Source organism: Furipterus horrens, unplaced genomic scaffold (genome assembly GCF_987537825.1).
Source record: "Furipterus horrens unplaced genomic scaffold, mFurHor1.1.pri manual_scaffold_4, whole genome shotgun sequence".
Lineage (NCBI taxonomy): Eukaryota > Metazoa > Chordata > Mammalia > Chiroptera > Furipteridae > Furipterus > Furipterus horrens.
Genome location: NW_028327174.1, coordinates 150,507,205 through 150,524,806, shown reverse-complemented (window position 1 = coordinate 150,524,806; position 17,602 = coordinate 150,507,205). Strand labels below are relative to the sequence as shown.

At 45.4% G+C, this 17,602-nt stretch overlaps 1 protein-coding gene across 1 annotated transcript in view; it reads left to right on the top strand.

Annotated features, from left to right (window-relative positions):
• The window catches only part of LOC150013068 (speedy protein E4-like), a 143,047-nt gene that overhangs the window by 48,877 nt on the left and 76,568 nt on the right, over window positions 1-17,602 (top strand). The window contains 2 exon segments of the mRNA XM_090275207.1: window positions 12,752-12,942; window positions 14,921-14,979. Of these exon segments, the coding sequence (XP_090131333.1) occupies window positions 12,752-12,942; window positions 14,921-14,979 (250 nt within the window).

The following is a 17,602-nucleotide window of genomic DNA, read 5'->3' as shown; positions in this document are numbered from 1 at the left end:
TGCTCTCCCAGCTCTTTTTCAAGGGCCAACACCCAAGACTTCTTACAAAGTGCCTCTAGTTCACTGTCCTTTGTCCTCAGCCAGAGGTGAGTGCCTTCCCTCATGAAGGCCGGGGCGGGTTGACCCATTGCGCACCAGGGCAGGTAGGTCCAAGGCAGACTGGTTGCTCTCCTGTTCCAGTGCAGGGGGAGGCTTCTACCCTCCAGTGGGTGGGTTTGTTGTGGGCCTATTGGGGTAGGTGGCGCATTGGTTTCATGCTCACTGGGACATGCCTGGGTGGCACCTGGGCACAGTGGCTGGCATATTGGTTTGGCGCCTATTGAGGCGGGCCAGAGGTTCCTGGGTGCAGCAGCAGTGGTATGCGCCTGCGTGCGGCATTGGGTGCGCTAGCCTCGCACCCACTCAGTCGCGTGCCCAGGTGATACCTGATCACGGTGGCCAGTGCGTTCATTTGGTGCCTTTTGGAGCCGGCTGGGGTGCTTGTGCACACGCATGCTAGCCTCACGTCTGCTGAGCCGTGCCCAGGGAGTTGGCTTTTCACCGCTTGGGGTAGGGCCCTGGACACCTGTGCACAGTGGATGTGGGCATCTGTGAGCTGCGGCCGCCCGCTGTTCTTGCGTCCGCTTGGGCGTGTGCGAGTAGCTCCTGGGCAAGTGGCTGGTGTGTTAGTTTGGCACCTATTGGGGTGGGCCAGGAGTGCCTGCACAAGGTCGCCTGTGTGCCCAGCAGGTTGATTTTGCGCCCATTGGGGCAAGGCTGCAGGCACCCAAGCACGGCGGAGGTGGGCGTCTGCCTGTCCGCTGGTGTGTTGATTTTATCCCTGTTGGGGCGGGCTGAGGGGCACCAGCATGAGGCGGCCAGTGAGTTGGTTGCATGCCTGGGCCAGCGGACAGGGGCACCTCCCCGTGCAGGCTTGCGCGTCCCAGAGGGAGCGTTGGGGAGTGGGCGAGTGCACTTCTGCACCTGCGCTCCTCAAGAATCTCGTCCCACCCCTAACCTCTCCTCCCCTCTCTGCAGAATACAAGAGAAAAAGAAAAAGGAAAAACACATTCTTATATACACGGCAGTATGCTGTTTCTTGCCTCTCAGCCCCAGATGCCACCTGGCCCACTCCTGGCTCTGCCAGTGAGCAGAGCCCTGCTCTCTTCTTGATTACTCTCTGGGGAAGCCTATGGTCACTAAAAAGTCTTTGTGTATTTCCAGCCACAGCTTGGGAAGCCAACCCAGTCAGAAATCCCATCTTGTCTCTTTCTCCTCCGCTATTCTCACCAAACAGGTCGCTCCCAGATGGTCTTTTCTGATCCAGCAGTGCCAAGGTTCAACTCCTGCCAGTGTCCAGATGTTAACTGAGATGTTCTGTCTGCAATTAGTCCAAACTATAGACATCGCAGCCTTCCCTCACTCCTCCACCATTTTGCCTCTATTATTGCAGTATAACTTAAACTGACAGAAAGAGCTTTATAAGTTATTTTCATATTCTGTTTATATAATATAAATATTATAATAATTGGTAAAAATTATGATAAAGTCTACAGATTTTCTGGGTTCCTAATTTTCTCGTAGAGTTCAAAAGAATGAGAACAGCAAAAAGATTATGCCAATCATACTGCAAACCAATGGTGTTCAGCTTATTTTTGTCAATGAAACATGCTATTAGGTTACATTAATTTTAGGTAAAAAAATAGGACTCCCCAAGGTTGAAGGGGTCTTGTCATTTCATAAGAAAAACTCTCAAAGCACACCTACTAGACCAAGTCTGCTCAAAGTGTGGTCTGTGAACTTTTTTTCACTAATATTCAATGAGATAAACCCAGAAATTAGAAATATGTGTTTAGAAGCTCTTAATGCAATTTGACATTGCCAGAAGATCAGAGGTCAAGACTGGTCGAATTGTCTAGCTGAATGCGGTAACAGATTCATGTGTGTTGTCAGACTAGCATGGTGAGTCAAACATGGCCCAAGTTGCATACCAGTATTGGTCTGTCACAGATCAGAGACAAAAAAATAAATCTTAGTCCTTCACCACAGATAGTTTAAAAAGCATTGATAAAGAGCCTGCTTCAAAGTCATAAGAAGACCTGAAACCAGAGAAGTCAGCATTCACACTGCCTGTCACTAGCAGAACCAGTAAGTAGAGACAAGGATTCAGTCTCTATGGGCCCTTTATTCAGATGCCAATGATCTGAGAAAATGGAGGGTTATGTACCCTCACAAACCATTTTAACATCTCATTTCAAGCTGACCTTTTTATAGGGAGAAGAAAGAGTAGGTAAGGGGTTTGGGAAAAAAAGATAATTGAACGAGATTTGCAGTCCAGCAGGAGCAGCAATTTTCTTAGTATTTTTTTTTCATTTTTAAATTGCTTTTCTATTACAGTTGCCCCATTTTTAACCTTTTTGCTCTCCCCTATCCCACCCACCTCTCCCCTCTCCCACACTCAATCCTCATTCTGTTGTCCATGTCCCTGGGTCATTTATACTAGTTCCTTGACCAGACTCTTTCCCTTCTTTCCCCCCTTCTCCCTCTCCCTCTTCCCCTCTGGTTACTGTTAGTCTGTTCCTTGTTTATATGCCGCTGGTTCTATTTTGCTTTTTTGTTTCTTTGTCCTAGTATTTCTTTATCAACAATTCTTTACCTGCATGGAGTGTTCCCTTCCTGGGACACAATGGCTCAGATACCATCTCCATCTTTTACAGACCCCTTGGGAAACAAAAGTTGAATTGTTACTTGATCTCCTGGAGTCATGTGGTCATGCATTCCAGTTCCTGGAATAACAGTTTTCCATGTGCATTAATCACTTAAGCCTATCAACTAAAGCTAAAATCTTTAACTCTTGAGCTCCCCTATCAAAACCATTGCACTAAATGTGACAGGAAAACTAACACACAACCTAAAACACACAACAACACTATATATAAAGTTGAACTGTTTTATTGGGAAAATCTATACCTGTACTAACAATCTCCCTGACATTTTTTCTCCCACTGGAGATATACAAAGGTAGACAGAAGTAATAACATTTCTTAGTTACACACTGGGTGTAGAGCACTGTACAAACAGTTCTAAGGTTAGCAAATACAATACTATGTAACAGAACAAAATACATTTTCCTTTAGAAGCAATTTTACTAATGGTGGGAGTACCCTAGCCTATAAAAGTTGACTTAACCTAAGAAGTAGGTAAACTGCATAATTTGTATACTAATCTGACATCTGGGTCTCTAGAACAGAAATTAAGGTGATAGAGTGAGAACAGGGGCAAGTAGGGTAAATGTTAACTTACACTAAACTTTTGAGATTCTCCTTCTTTTATGTCTCTTCTACCTCCCCATGACTTCTCAGAAAGCCATCTCTCCTCTTATGCTCCCTAAGTCTCCCAAAATACACTATTCATCAAAGTTATTTCATTCCCTTTCCTTCCATGGAGGTAATCTTGCCACAGAGAGAATCTGGCTACAGGTTCTATTAGTCCCATCTGGGCTCGCCAAGAATGTTACAGAGAGAAAGGGGGTTCTTTCACATGGCGCCTTGGTGTAAAACCCAACAACTAATATTGAGGAAAACAGGTCTTTATTTACAGTATTCCAACTGGGGAGGGCAGTGAGCACTTCAGCTCAGAGCCCTGTTCTCCCATGGGACCCAGCACTTTCCTTGCTCCCCAAAAGGCTATAAGCCAGAAACATGCCCAGAAGTTCCCCATCCCTTATCTGTCAGCTCTCTCCTTCAGGATCTGGGGTACGATGTCATCAGCTTCCATATAACAGTCCAGGAAAACATGTGCCGTGTTGTACTGGATCATGCATGGTTCTCTCCTTGCCCTTTCAAAGCCACATAGTATCCTCCCTTTCAAAGCTGCATGGAGTTCTCCCTTTCCTTTCCTTTCCAAACTGCATGGAGTTCTCTCCTTGCTAAAGTGTCTGCCACCTATTTTAAATCCCTGACTGCATCCTGTGATGCAGTGGGTGTGGCAACCAGTTCTGACCATTCACAGAACCTTGCGCAGGCTCTGTATACTCTTTCTGCACCATTCCATGGTCAAAACCCTTCCCATCTTCTTGGGGCCTTGGAAGAATCAAAGCCATTTGCATAACTAAGACACTAGCTACTATCCACAGTCATTCAAAGACATCTTAAAAGCTGTTCCCTTTTCCCCATCCCCAAACCCTCAGGATCTGGGGATTTTTGGAGACCCTACACTCTGTAACAATCCCCCCCTCAGACTTTAGACACTTTATAATCTTATAAAGGACAATGGATGAAGGTCTCATGCTCCTCTAGCTGCTTCCTGCTGGACATGGTCGTCGTCCTACCTACCCTTGGGTCCAGAAATCCCTAATAAGAGTGGGGGTGTTGTGGGGGAGGGTGGCCTTCCCACATGGGGAAGGATCTTGCAGAGTCCAAGTCAGTTGGTTGTTCCTGGGCAGTGGCATGCTTGGCTTCCAAGAGCTGGCACTGTTGGACAAGCTGGAATCCTTGTCATATTCTGGGGGGAACAGATTCGGCAACAGGGTTAAAAGACATAATTAAAAACATAACCACTAGATGACAAAAGACAAGGATTAATTTTTCAATGTCCCACATTAGGAAAAAAGGAAATGGCTTCTTTGGAGGAAGGTGGCAAGGCACATTACACCTGTCTAAAGCCCTTTTGCCCTCTATACTTAGTTTAGACTGAGGAGAATATTTTAGGATTTCCCCCATCTCGGACCTCTAGGCCCTTTTTGTCGATGCCATTAGGACAGAAAAGAGAAACCAGTTTTAAAGTGAAGCCCACAGACCACCCCATACTTCACCAACCCAACCATTTAGTTCAGCCAAACCATTGAGTCTCAGGAGGCGGCGATGCAGATGGGCTTCTTAAGTAAGACCTATATGTATAGACAATCACTCAGGTAATGAGATCATAGGCTTATGCCCTATGAAAACAGAAAGAACACACGTTAATTCACACAACACAATTCACAAACCAGTCTCTAATCTGCAAGACTGTCTTATTGGGAAGACATCCAGTTGCAAGACCTTTGCTGAAATTTGATATGTCCTTCTAGGTTGTAAATTAAGCATCTTTTATGACGTAACAGACCTGGTTTAACTTTTAAATGAAAATAAACTTTAAAGACAGTTAGCTGCACTAGTTTATAGTCTACCACTGAGTATTGTGATTTTCCTTGAATCATGATTTTTCTCCTTAAGATTAGCCTCCTTTTCACTAAAGGGACTGCATTAAGTCCAGTTTTAATTTAGCCTGTTCATTTGCATAAACATGACAAGAGCAGCAAATGATCCCATATTATCTTTAAGTCTGCTTTGCTGGAACTTACACAAGGAACCTTCAGGTTGACTGTTAGTCTGCCCGTTAGGGCACAGAAGCTGAGCCGCACACCTGCCATTCAGCCTTGCCTGTAAACACTTACTTTTTCCAAGTCCTTCAGGTTTTCCATTGTGCCTTAAGGTTCCTTTTAGCTATCTTTCAGAAAAGCAGCCTTCGTTCCTTCCCTGAAAAGATTGCCATGAACCGCACCACCAACCAAGGTACCAGGCCTTTTTGTGGGCTTCTCTTAGCGTCAAAAGTAATTTCCAGTTCCTCAGGGCTTTTTGGTAACAACCAGAGCCTAAGCATGCCTGTTTCAGGCATGACATTCCAGTCAAAGTCTTGGTTAACAAAACCTCTATTAACAACTGGTCTTATTAGGTCTATGCAAAGAAACCTAATGTCATTACTTACTCCTTCAAATTGCCAAATTTTGGAGGGATCAGGTAGGGAGAAAAATATACAGTGTGAAGAAAAATCCTTGTCCTTCTAATATTCACTAAAATTGCATTTCCATGCCTTATACTTTCTTTTGTTCACTCTCCTACATGTGAACTTTTAATTTTCCCTGGGAAACCTCAAGTTTCCTTTCAGAGCATAAACAGAGCAATAATCCAAACACACAGAAAGCTAGGCACTCTCCCACCAGTAAGTCTACTGGCCTCCTAGAGAGACGTGCCCCTGGCAGAGACATGCCCACTTGCCCAGGATGAAATGCTCATTGGCCCTGAATAACCCTTTCTGGATCCTGGATGGCAAAGGCATTCTCCCCTACTGGTTTACAGATTACCTTTACTAGGTCTCCACCAGTTTACAGATGATCTTTCCCAGGTCTCGTTGGCTAAAACCAATACAGAGAATTACAGACAACCTTACATAGGTCTCATTGGCCAATATCAATAAAGAGAATTTCAGAACAGAACAGAACAGAGTCACCCTTTTTGCCTACCAGTTAACCAATTGATCTCTTGGCAGAGGCGTGCCCTCTCATAAATCTGCAGATGACTATTGGCCAAAACCAATACAGCAGTACAGTAACCATAAAATCAGGCCACAAGCAGTTGAGGTTTCCTTTTCCCAGGTTTAAAAACTTTCACAACCTTTCCACGTATTTACCCATTCAGATTTAACCATAACCCATTTCCAATTCTTGTTCTTTCTCATACTGTGAAAGACTATACTCAAACTCAGCATCTGGCAAGTAAAAATTCCCTAGATTTGTAGAGATATCCTGCAGTTTCCTGAAGCTTAGACCTTGCAAACACCCTGTCATGTAGCAATGACCTGGATGTCTAGACATATACCATTTTGCAAACAAAGCACATCACCTGAAGAGCATACCTAACCCACCATTTTGTTCACTTCAAAGATGGTGGCAATGTTACATGCAGCATTTTCAAAGATGGCGGGACCTGTATGTATCACCCACAAGATGGCGGGAAACCCACGTGACTTATCCACCATGGTGGAGCACTCATGTGTTTTACCCAAAATGACAGTGCACCCATGTGGCTCCATGTCCAATCTGCAACCTGCATGCAGGTTCAGTTCAAAGGGTCTAAGGGTTCCCTCCTTTCCCGAACCTGTTTCCTTATACCATTGTGGCATTTCTGGTGACTGGCACCTTGAGCTGGGCTGCAGGGTGGTTCCTAGATACTGGGAAATCCCTACAGCCATGCTCCAGGGGTCAGCCTGCCCCACATGTCTAGGACCTGGCTACAGGTTCCATTAGTCCCATCTGGAGTCACCAAAACTGTTACAGAGAGAAAGGAGGTACTTTCACATGGCACCTTGGTGTAAAACCTAACAACTAAAGTTGAGGAAAACAGGTCTTTATTCACAGTATTCCAACTGGGGAGGGCAGTGAGCACTTCACCTCAGAGCCCTTTTCTCCCATGGGACTCAGCACTTCCCTTGCTCCCCAAAAGGCTATAAGCCAGAAATATGCCCAGAAGTTCCCCATTCCTTATCTGTCAGCTGTCTCCTTCAGGATCTGGGGTACGATGTCATTAGCCTCCATATAACAGTCCAGGAAAACAAGTGCCGTGTTGTACTGGATCATGCATGGTTCTCTCTTTGCCCTTTCAAAACCACATAGTATCCTCCCTTTCCAAGCTGCATGGAGTTCTCTCTCCTCTCAAAGCCGCATGGAGTATGCCCCTTCCTTTCCAAACCACATGGAGTAATCCCTTTTCTTTCCAAACTGCATGGAGTTCTCTCCTTGCTAAAGTGTCTACCGTCTATTTTTAAACCCCTGACTGTGTCCTCTGATGCAGTGAGTGTGGTAACTGGTTCTGACCATTCTCAGAACCTTGTGCAGGCTCTGTATGCTCTTTCTGCACCATTCCATGGTCAAAACCCCTCCCATCTTCTTGGGGCCTTGGAAGAATCAAAGCCACTTGCATAACTAAGATATTAGCTACTAACCAGAGTCATGCAAAGGTATCTTAAAAGCAGTTCCCTTTTCCCCATCCCCTAACCCACAAGATATGGGGATTTTTGGAGACCCCCCACTCTGTAACAATCTCAGGTACTAAGGGAATAAACTGATTGGATTAATTTATAGTAAGGTATACATTACTAATAACCTCTTAATCCTCCACAGACATTTGCTTTTGTGGAGAATATGCTTATGTATTTTTAACTCAAATAACCCTTAATGGGAAAGTACAAGAAAATGTTTGAGAAAATAGATCAAACTATTTTAGGTCAAGAAAGAAGGATGACTTTTGTCTAAGGTGACTTCTCCCAATCACTTCCTGATTTTCAGTTTTCTCCTTTTTTCTTTTTTTTTCATAGTGACTCTCAGCACTAAGAGTGGAGATAAAACATAAAACATATTATTTGTACATGGGGTATAAATGAAGGACAGTTTGAATGAGAACTGAGGGAAGAACTACACAAATACTGGAAGAGGAAATATTTGAAACACCATAAATATTGAAAGCTGAAAGAGACCTTGGAGATGATCTAATCTAGTATATTGCAAAAATGTGAAATATTTGTAGGGGGTATGCTGGAAAATCATTAAATTAAATGAAATCACATAGTGAAGAAATCACTTCCTTTCAATTCTTTTTCAAGTTCTTTTCTTCACAATTATATCAAGAATAATAACTCAGATTACAAAGGCTTTAACACCTCTCTCACTGTTGCTTATTTTCATAAAGAGAGCAGGTGTAGAGCTCAGAATCAATAGGCAATGGTCTCTTTGTAGTATTTAATAAAATTTTGTTTTGACTATTATTTATTTTTACCACAATCCCAGAAAATGGTATTTTTTTTCAAACTATAAGAGAAAAGTTTATTTAGAAAGTCACAGAAATAGAAGAAGTGAGCTGTAGAGCTTAGGAAACAAGTTACAGAGACAAAAGAAGGGTTCTTGGAGCTTAGCAGAGAGTAAGGTAAAGGCAACATAACTGGAGCAAGAGGAGAGGGAGAGCATAGAAAGTGGTATTGATTTTCAATTGGTGATAGTGATACTAAATTTCTTTTAATACACATTCATTTAGGGGGGAAACATGTTCACAGAAAATCTTAAGTAAATAGTACACATGGTACATAGATGTAGAAAAGAATTATGAAGGTGATATGCAGAATATTGAAGCTGGGGAACACTGACCTAGCCTGAATGAGCTTCATCTTGAATTTAAAACTTATGAGAAAGATAGGCGTGCATGTGGGAGAATAAAAACAGAAATTTTGTTAAAGTAAAACACAAACATATCACCTGTAAATAGCGTAGTTAAATCCTCTGAACAGACTCATTAACATGCTATAAAGAGACGTGGCCACTGGATTAGAGCTTACAAACTTCAGTGACAAACCTCTTACGAACCTCAGTTTATATTTGTACACTCAATCTACAGCATTACCAGAATCAGGACATTTTCCTACTTCCTCCTCTTATGAGACAATCCTTTGGTATTTCCTACCATTTATAGATCTTTCAGCACATTTTTCTGCTTGTGACCAGAAAGAGGATAATCCTATAAGAATAACAGGAAATTTATAGATAGTATAGCATACATCCTTTGTCTAAATAACAAGTAACAATTCAGCATGATCCAGATTAATTCAGATATTATCAATAACTATGGGTCAGTATATGAGAATTTTAACCATTAATGTAAAATAGCTTTCTTAGAGCTCAACCAAAATTTATTAACACAAAAGTATGTTCTAGGAATTGTGCTAGGTGTTGAGGAATCATGACAAAAAGACCCAATCCCTGCCTTCAAGACATCCAGTTGTACAAATTACATATGAGTCAAGCTAATGACAGACCCTGGGGACTACTGAGCCCCTGTTGACAATGTAAGGAGTGGGCCTGTGCCTAATCCCTGGAGTCCTCAAGGGTGTCCTTGTGATGCCAGAATCTTTTTACTGAGGAATATAATTCTGTTGACTGAAAAACTACCAATGAAAACAATCCTGTGTTTTGTGTTTTCAGCCAGATTTTTCTAGTGAAAACAACAGAAAAAAGGCATGAAAGACCTACACACCACTACAACCCCAGAAGTTACTGAAATATGCAACAATATGGATGAATCTCAAAAGTGTTATGGCAAATGCCAGAAGTAGGGCATTCCTATTATATACAACTCTAGAACAGCCACAATTAATCCATGGTCCTGGGAATCAGATCAGTGGGGACCTAGAGCTGGGTGGTGGGGGTGCGGATAGGGGGCAGATGACTGAGGAAACTTGGAGAACTCTGGAGGGAGATGCAAATTTTCTATATTTGATTATGGAATTAGTTATGTGGGTGTAAACATCTCTCAATACTATTGCACTCTAAATGGCTGCATTCTATTGTATGGAAATTATACCAGAATAAATTGACTTTTAGGATAATAAACGATAAACCTAACCATCTTCTTTCAGCCTTGATTAAAGTCAAGAGGCTTAAGAAGGGGTGTTTTATGGACCCAATCTCCTTAAGATTCAAAGTACTAGGTTACTTATTACTTCCCTCTGAGATAAGGGTGAAGGAGGTTGAAGCAAGATGCACCAGGAAGGAGAAGCGGAGAGCAAATTTCACCCATACACACCTGCTCTCGCTGCTCATGGCAGCACAGGCTTCCACAGCAATTCTGAGGCCATGAAGCAGAACATGCACAAAGGTTGTGTTCTCACCTAATCTGTACCATAATGTTTACTGTGGAAAACAGGACCGAAGTGTGCAGGGCATAAATGAACTGTGCCCATCAGACTCATCACTGCAGAAACGTGTGCCAAAGGCCAGGCCCCCACCTCTCATGTTTTCCTTGGGGGCTGTGTCGGTACCATGGGTCAGGCCTGGAGATGTACGTCTCAGCCAGCAGAGGCAAGAGTTCTGCTACCCTTGAGAGGGCTTCAGTCTTTCATTCAGTTCCTCCACAACTGGGCAAATTCACTTTTCTTAGAAACTTCTTCATACAAACCTCAAACTCTAGAGTGTGGTGTGATTGCCATCAAGAAGGACCAGGCTAAGCACATCGCACGGACCTGGATGATGGTATCTCCAGGGAAGGCACAGATGGCTACATACACGCTCATCCCACAACCCTTCTTCTGTGACCCCATTTCAAGCTGGCACAACCTTGAATAAAACCACTTATTGAACTGGAGATCTTTCCACTTAGTCTTTCTGTGCATGTGATATTTCATTCATAGGATAAAAAACTGTTAGGGAAATCTCTGACTCAAGAGTGATACACACGCTGAGTATGCTGATACATAGACTAGAGTTTCTTCATTGGACTTGAGGGGCAGGCTTAAGGTGATTCATGGACTCCCTCGAACTGTAGACACCATCTGAAGCATGTGAGTGCACGTGCAGCTTTCGAGGATTTTAGGTTCTCACAACGTCTCTTGGAATGAATGTTGCCTGAGGGTTGAGGATGCGTTTCCTCTGCTACACAATCCTGAACATCATTTCTGTAGACATCGAGCTTCGCCAAATCCCATGTTTGGTGGTGTTGTGTCTGTTTTCCAAAGTTCCTGTACTGCTCTAAGTTCCATAATGATATCAACTTATTTATTATTATAGAGTGGAAGAGCTGGGAAGAGAGAAAGAGTGGAAGAGAAACTCTGATGTGTGAGAGAAATGACGACTGGTTGCACATATCCCCAAACGAGGACCAGCCTGCAACCCAGGCAAGTGCCCTGACCGGGAATCAAATGAGTGGAACCATCACTTTCAGAGTCGCTGCTCAGTGCAATGGGCCATGCATATCAGGGCACCAAATTCAGGATTTTAAAGTAAATTGTCACCTGACAGGGCCATGTTCCCGGGAACTTTTGGACACTGTAACCCCACTCTGGAAAGGTCTTAGCATTTCTGCTTTCCCTACATGTCCTTGTCACCTCCATCTCCCAGCAGGCTACACTCCGAAATGGGAATGGGAAAGAAGACGTCCCAATACAGTTCACGTTCAGAATGCAGACAACAGAGCATCTGCTGGGGAGGAGGTGAAGGGTGATGCTGACACTTGAGGACAGCTCTGGTGGCTGGTCTCATGTTGTTGGGCCAGTAGCAGGAGGTACTCTTTACCCTGATCTCCAGGAGAAGAGCACTCATGGCACTTACATATATGGCAGTTAGATATGTGTGTTTAAGTTCTTCAAACTCGTTGCCTGGATAGAACGACCAATGATATCAGAGGCTTCTAAACCTCCTCACTGGGAGGATCCAACCCTGTGGCACTAGAAAGCAGATGAAGGCAAACAGCCTATTATCTCCAGCCCTGTGATCGCCAACATTTCTTGACAGAGAAGAGTTGGAAAGAAGTCATGGCAGGCACTAAACCAAGTCCAACCTCTGAAAACCTGAGCCCAAAGCTTAGCACCTCAGGGTGCCCCCGGGAGTGGAGAGTAATCCAGGTGAGCCCAAGAAAACAGGCGAGGAAACTGGGCCAAGGAGTTTGAAAGGGTTGACACTAAGGAGGAAGGGGAACTGGAGCAGGGTGTGTGTGAAAGAAAGGAGAGATTCAGAGCATCAGGGATTGGAGGGGACTACAGGAGTTGGGGGCCAGGGTATCCCCATGAAAGGAGAGCCTGGGAGGCAAGCAAGGAGGGTTCGGAGATGAGATTCAAAGATGAGAGAAGGGAAGGAAAGAAACAATGAGGGCTTTTTTTGTCTCTTCAATTGGAGAAATTTCCTCAAATGAGGAAGAGTTTTGAGGACAGAGAAGAACACCAGAAAGGTGAATTTGGGACAGGAGGCAGAGAGATTGGCATCACCAAAGGAGAAAGATGAAAAGATGACTCAGGAGAAGGCCAGCAGTCTATGAGACTGGAGCCAATTGAGGGGTTGGTTTGCCGGAGTGGGGGCGGGGGGGTCGGTTAGGTAGGCTGGAGGGGTGGTCAGTTTTAGGTGACCAGTAGCTGAATTCCAATGGCAAAAGCCTTATATTGTACCCTAGGTTCTTTACTCAGACCCCTGTGTGGATTCCAGCCACCTGGATAGTACCACTGGAGCAAAGAGGAAGAGGGAGTGGTCAGCAAGGCAGGAGGCACAATCGGAGACCACCCCTGAGCCTAACATCTGGCTGGTAGAGGAACTGGATGGTCTGAAAATGAAAATGAAAAGAAAGCAAGTGTCCACGATACTGCCAGAACACCACAAGGCCTTTGCCAGGCTGCTCAGTAAGAAGATGCCCTCGAGAGCACCCTCCTATCCTCTTCTGAAAAAACAACTTTGAAGAACTATACCTTTCCAACAGAAAAGAACTCCCTGCTAGCTGGCGTGCTCACTTTCCTACGAGGGCACCCTACCGATTCTCATTGGGGACACTTAGAAGTGATACAGGATTAGGCTAGACTTGAAAAGGGTTTGCACTTGGGATGAGATGGCCTGTGAGTATTGCACCCTCTGAGACTTCTTAGCTCTGACAGGCCTTTTTAATCAAAATATCTTCATGTGCGTAAGAGGAGACAATTAGGTCATCTTCTTGCCCTGATGTGACTGGCAACAGAGAAACGACCGAGTGGCTATGGCGTCGGCAGGCATCCGTCCATGTGTGATGGGGGAGCAGCACTGATTGACTAAGGTCTGAGTCATGCAGATATGCTGCTGCCATCCTACCTGTCATTCTGTCTCCCCAGACTGGGTGGGTGGGGGTGGTGTCACCTCTGCTTCCTTGCCCAGGGAACAATCTCCTCTATCCTTTTTCCTGGCAACCTGACCCTTGGCACTCAGGGTGCCCCCTGGAGGGAAGAGGGATTCAGGTGAACCTAGGAGAATCAGCTGAGGAAACAGGAGTCCTAAGGATTTAACCGGCTTGACATTAAGGAGGAAGGGGCACTGAAGGAGGGTGTGTGTGAAAGAAAGGAGAGATTCAGAGCATCAGGGATTGCAGGAGACTACAGGAGCTGGGCACTGGGATATCCCCATGAAAGGAGAGCCTGGGAGAAAAGCAAGGATCAATAGGAGATGAGATCAAATATGACAGGAGGGAAGGGAAGAAACTATGACAGTTCATTCTTTCCCTTCAATGGAAGAAATTACTTAAAATGAGAGAAATTTATAGGACACAGAAGGAGAACAACAGCAAAGTAAATTTGGGGCAGGGGGTGGGGAGATGAGCATCACCAAAGGAGGGAGAGGAAAAGATGGCTCAGGAGAAGCCAGGAGTCTATGAGACTGGAGTGAATTGAGGGGTTCGTTTACAGGCGGGTGGGGGTAAGTGGGCTGGAAGGGTGGTCAGTTTTAGGTGACCATTAACTAAATTTCAAAGGCAAAAGCCTCATATTGTACCCTGGGTTCTTTACTCAGACCCTTGTGTGCATTCCAGCCTCCTGGATGGGATCAACAGAGCAAAGAGGAAGAAGGAGCAGTCAGCAAGTTGGGAATCACAAGAGGAGACCGAGCCTGGGCCTAACATCTGGCTGGTAGAGGAAGTGGGTGGTCTGAAAATGAAAATGAAAAGAAAGCGAGTATCCACGGTACTGACAGAACACCACGAAGCCTTTATCAGGTTGCTCAGTAAGAAGATACCCTGGTGAGCACACTATTCTTAAAAAACAACTTTTAGTAACTTCTAACACAAAGAACTCCCTGTTAGTTGACGTGCTCACTTTCCTGGGAGGGCTCCGTATTGATTCTCACTGGGGACACTTAGAAGTGATACAGGATTAGGCTAGACTTGAAGAGGATTTGCACTTGGGATGAGTTGGCCTGTGAGTATTGCACCTTCTGAGACTTCTTAGCTCTGACTCACATTTTGAATCTAAATACCTTCATGTGTATAAGGAGAGATAACGAGGCCATGTGCAGGCCCTGATGTGACTGGCAAGAGAAAGGACCAAGTGGTCATGGCATCGGAAGGAGTGCATCCATGTGTGAGGAGGGAGCAGCACTGACTCCTTAAGATCTGAGTCTTGCAGGTATGCTATTGCCATCCTGCCTGTCATTTGGTTACTCCGGAATGGGTGAGTGGGGTTGGTGTCACCCCTGCTTCCTTGCCCAGGGATCAATCTCCTCTATCCCTCTTCCTGGCTCCCTCACCCTTGGCCACAATCCGCAACAATCCCCAGGAAAAGTAGAGTACACCTCTGGGCCACGGAACACTCCCATAGCAACTCTGTCACTGTCATCAAGCTAACAAGTGCGCTCTCTTCAGAGAGGATCCTGTCATCAAATGGTTCCTGGAACGGGACGTGAGGCTGAGACTTTCAGATGAGGTAAGAGGTATTCCTGCCCTACCACTGATCCTCAGACGAAGGGGGCAGTTTCCTGAGCCCACAGTTCCCTCTCCAACCGGATGCCTTGGCACCACATGCCTTCGGGGACCCAGGCATTTCTTGCATTGTGGACGGGAGCCCTGCCTCTACCCTGGCTCCCCTGGGATCTAAGCCCAAGGCTTGTCCCTATGGTTGCTGGCACATTAAGTCCCCTCTTCACTCAGCTCTCAGGGGCACCCCTTTGCTCAAGCTTATCAGAGACCTTCCTGAAGCCGGCTGTCCCAGACACATGCTCTGACACCCTCAGCAGGTAAAAGACTGAGGAAAGCAAATGAAAACATAAAAGCCCCATGAAGATTTGACCCTACTCTTCCCCTGAGTAAACAGGCTTGAGACTAACCATTTCTAAGTCTTCTCCCTCACATCCTGCCACACCTCTGAACGATACCAAATGTAATGGTCCTTCTCAATTCAGGCCCCGGTTATATAATACAGATCCATTGTGAAGTGCTCACCCAAGGTCCCTGGTCAGCTTGCTCGATTCTTTGGAGTGTCGTCCGGTCCACCAAAACGTTGCGGGTTCAATCCCGGTCAGGACTCCTGCAGGAGGCAACCGATCCATGTTTCTCTCTCTCTATATATATATCAATACACACCTCCTTGGGTATGAAGAAAAAGCAGTAAGTCCCAGATATGTTTCTTACAAGTCTTCCTGAATGTACTTCAAAACACAGGTCTAACCACTTCAACATGTCCCCACCCAACAATTCCACTGGCTAAGGTTGTTTTAAATCGAGGCCAGAGTTTTCAGTTGGAAATCAGCTCTCTCTACTATCCCCATCAAATGTGTTTACCACCCTAACATTCCCTTCTTTGTTTCAGACTCTTCCTGACACCCTGCCGTGACTGGATATTGTATTTTCTGTCTCAGTATTTTTATACGTATGCAACTGAAAGACATGATCTCTTCTTACACTAACTGAAATACTAAAACCTCCAGACCCTCTCACTTCCGCGCCCCAAGAGCAAAAGTAAAACATTAAAACATTAAAAGTATATATGTGTCAATGACTTCTGAAAACACTCGGCACTCTTCTTTTCACGTTGCAAAGCTGACATTACACTGAGTCTCTGAGGTAATCAGTTTTGCACTGACTAGGATGCAAAGTATTCAGTCATTCATCCCATGAAACCTTATAAAGTGCATCTCCAGGGCCAGGGAATGTGAGGATGGGAGAACTCAAGAAGGGCTGCTGAGTGAATGCGCCCAGGAACCAAGTCCCCTCTCAGTCATTTGACAGGAAACAATGGATACTGAAATGGACCAGTTGGTCGCTGCCCACAGGAGATGTCTAGGGACCGAAGCGATAGAGAGACAGATGTGTGCACACACAGCAGGTTCCAGGAAGGGGGCAGGCTTCCCCACTGAATTAATTGTACCCGAATCGTCAAGGTATTCAGAGGGGCCCTTCCGGTGCCTGCTCAACAGGGGCTTGCTCATGACTGGGAGGCAGGCACTCTGTGACCCTGGATGGGGCTCCCGTGGGTCCTGTGTGAAGGCGGTCCAGACTGTGTCCTTTCTGGGAGGCTGACTTCAGGCAGGGGTCCGTCCCTTCCATCCTGTTCCTGACTGACACCCTGATGGCTTTCCTCAGCTACCTGGCCCTGGATATGGAAGAGGATTATGCCCCTAAACAGGCCATCTTTTCTTTCCTCTACGGGGACAGCAACGACTCCCGGCGTCCCCTGTTCCACAAACTGCGATGGCAATTCTTTCACTCAATGGGCTGCAGGGCATGGATCACCAAGGAAGAGTGCGAAGAGGTAGGTGGGCTGTGGACATCTGGTGAAGGGGGATGCCAGACCGGAGAGAGAAGGGATCATGAGGCATCTCGGCTGGGGTTGGGGGATGAGAGAGACTTGGGGGCCGGACAAGGGGAAGGACATGGGTCCAACTGGAGAGTCCTCACCTTTTCAGGTACTGTTTGTCTTTCCAGATCCAAGCCTTTGATCCCAAGCTCTGGGTGTCAGGCAAGATCGTGCCCTCCTTTTGGAGACCCCAGAGGCTAAGGTAGGTATGTAGGAAGATAGGGCTGTGTCCCCGCAGGTGCAGACAGAAAATATATGGTCCCCTTAGGAAATCCGAGACATTTAACTGCAGGACCCATGATCATCGACCCCATCCCTCCCCATCAGCATTCCACACACTGTGAAGTACAACAACCGGGCACACAGCCAGGCACTGACGCAGCTGCCAACCACGAGCTGACAACGACGCCCAGGAACCTTGGTGGCATGGGTGGGTGTCAGGCCTCAGGGTTTGGCTGACATCATTTTAATGGAAGCAACTTGGTCTAAGTAACAGCTTTGTTCATATATTGAGTTTGGTGAGAAGTAGGTTTCCAAATTTTTCCATAGGATGTATTTTTATTTCTCTTGTTAACTCACTTCGGCCTGACATTCCTCAGGAATACCAACCATAGGGACTAACCTTCAAAAAGTAAATGTGTACCAGGAGGATATTAGATGGTACAGTCTCTAGATCCAACAATAAAAAATAAATCATGACTAGCTCTCTCTTCATCCAAATTCAGTCTCCAACAAATTGCTTAGAGACATAGCA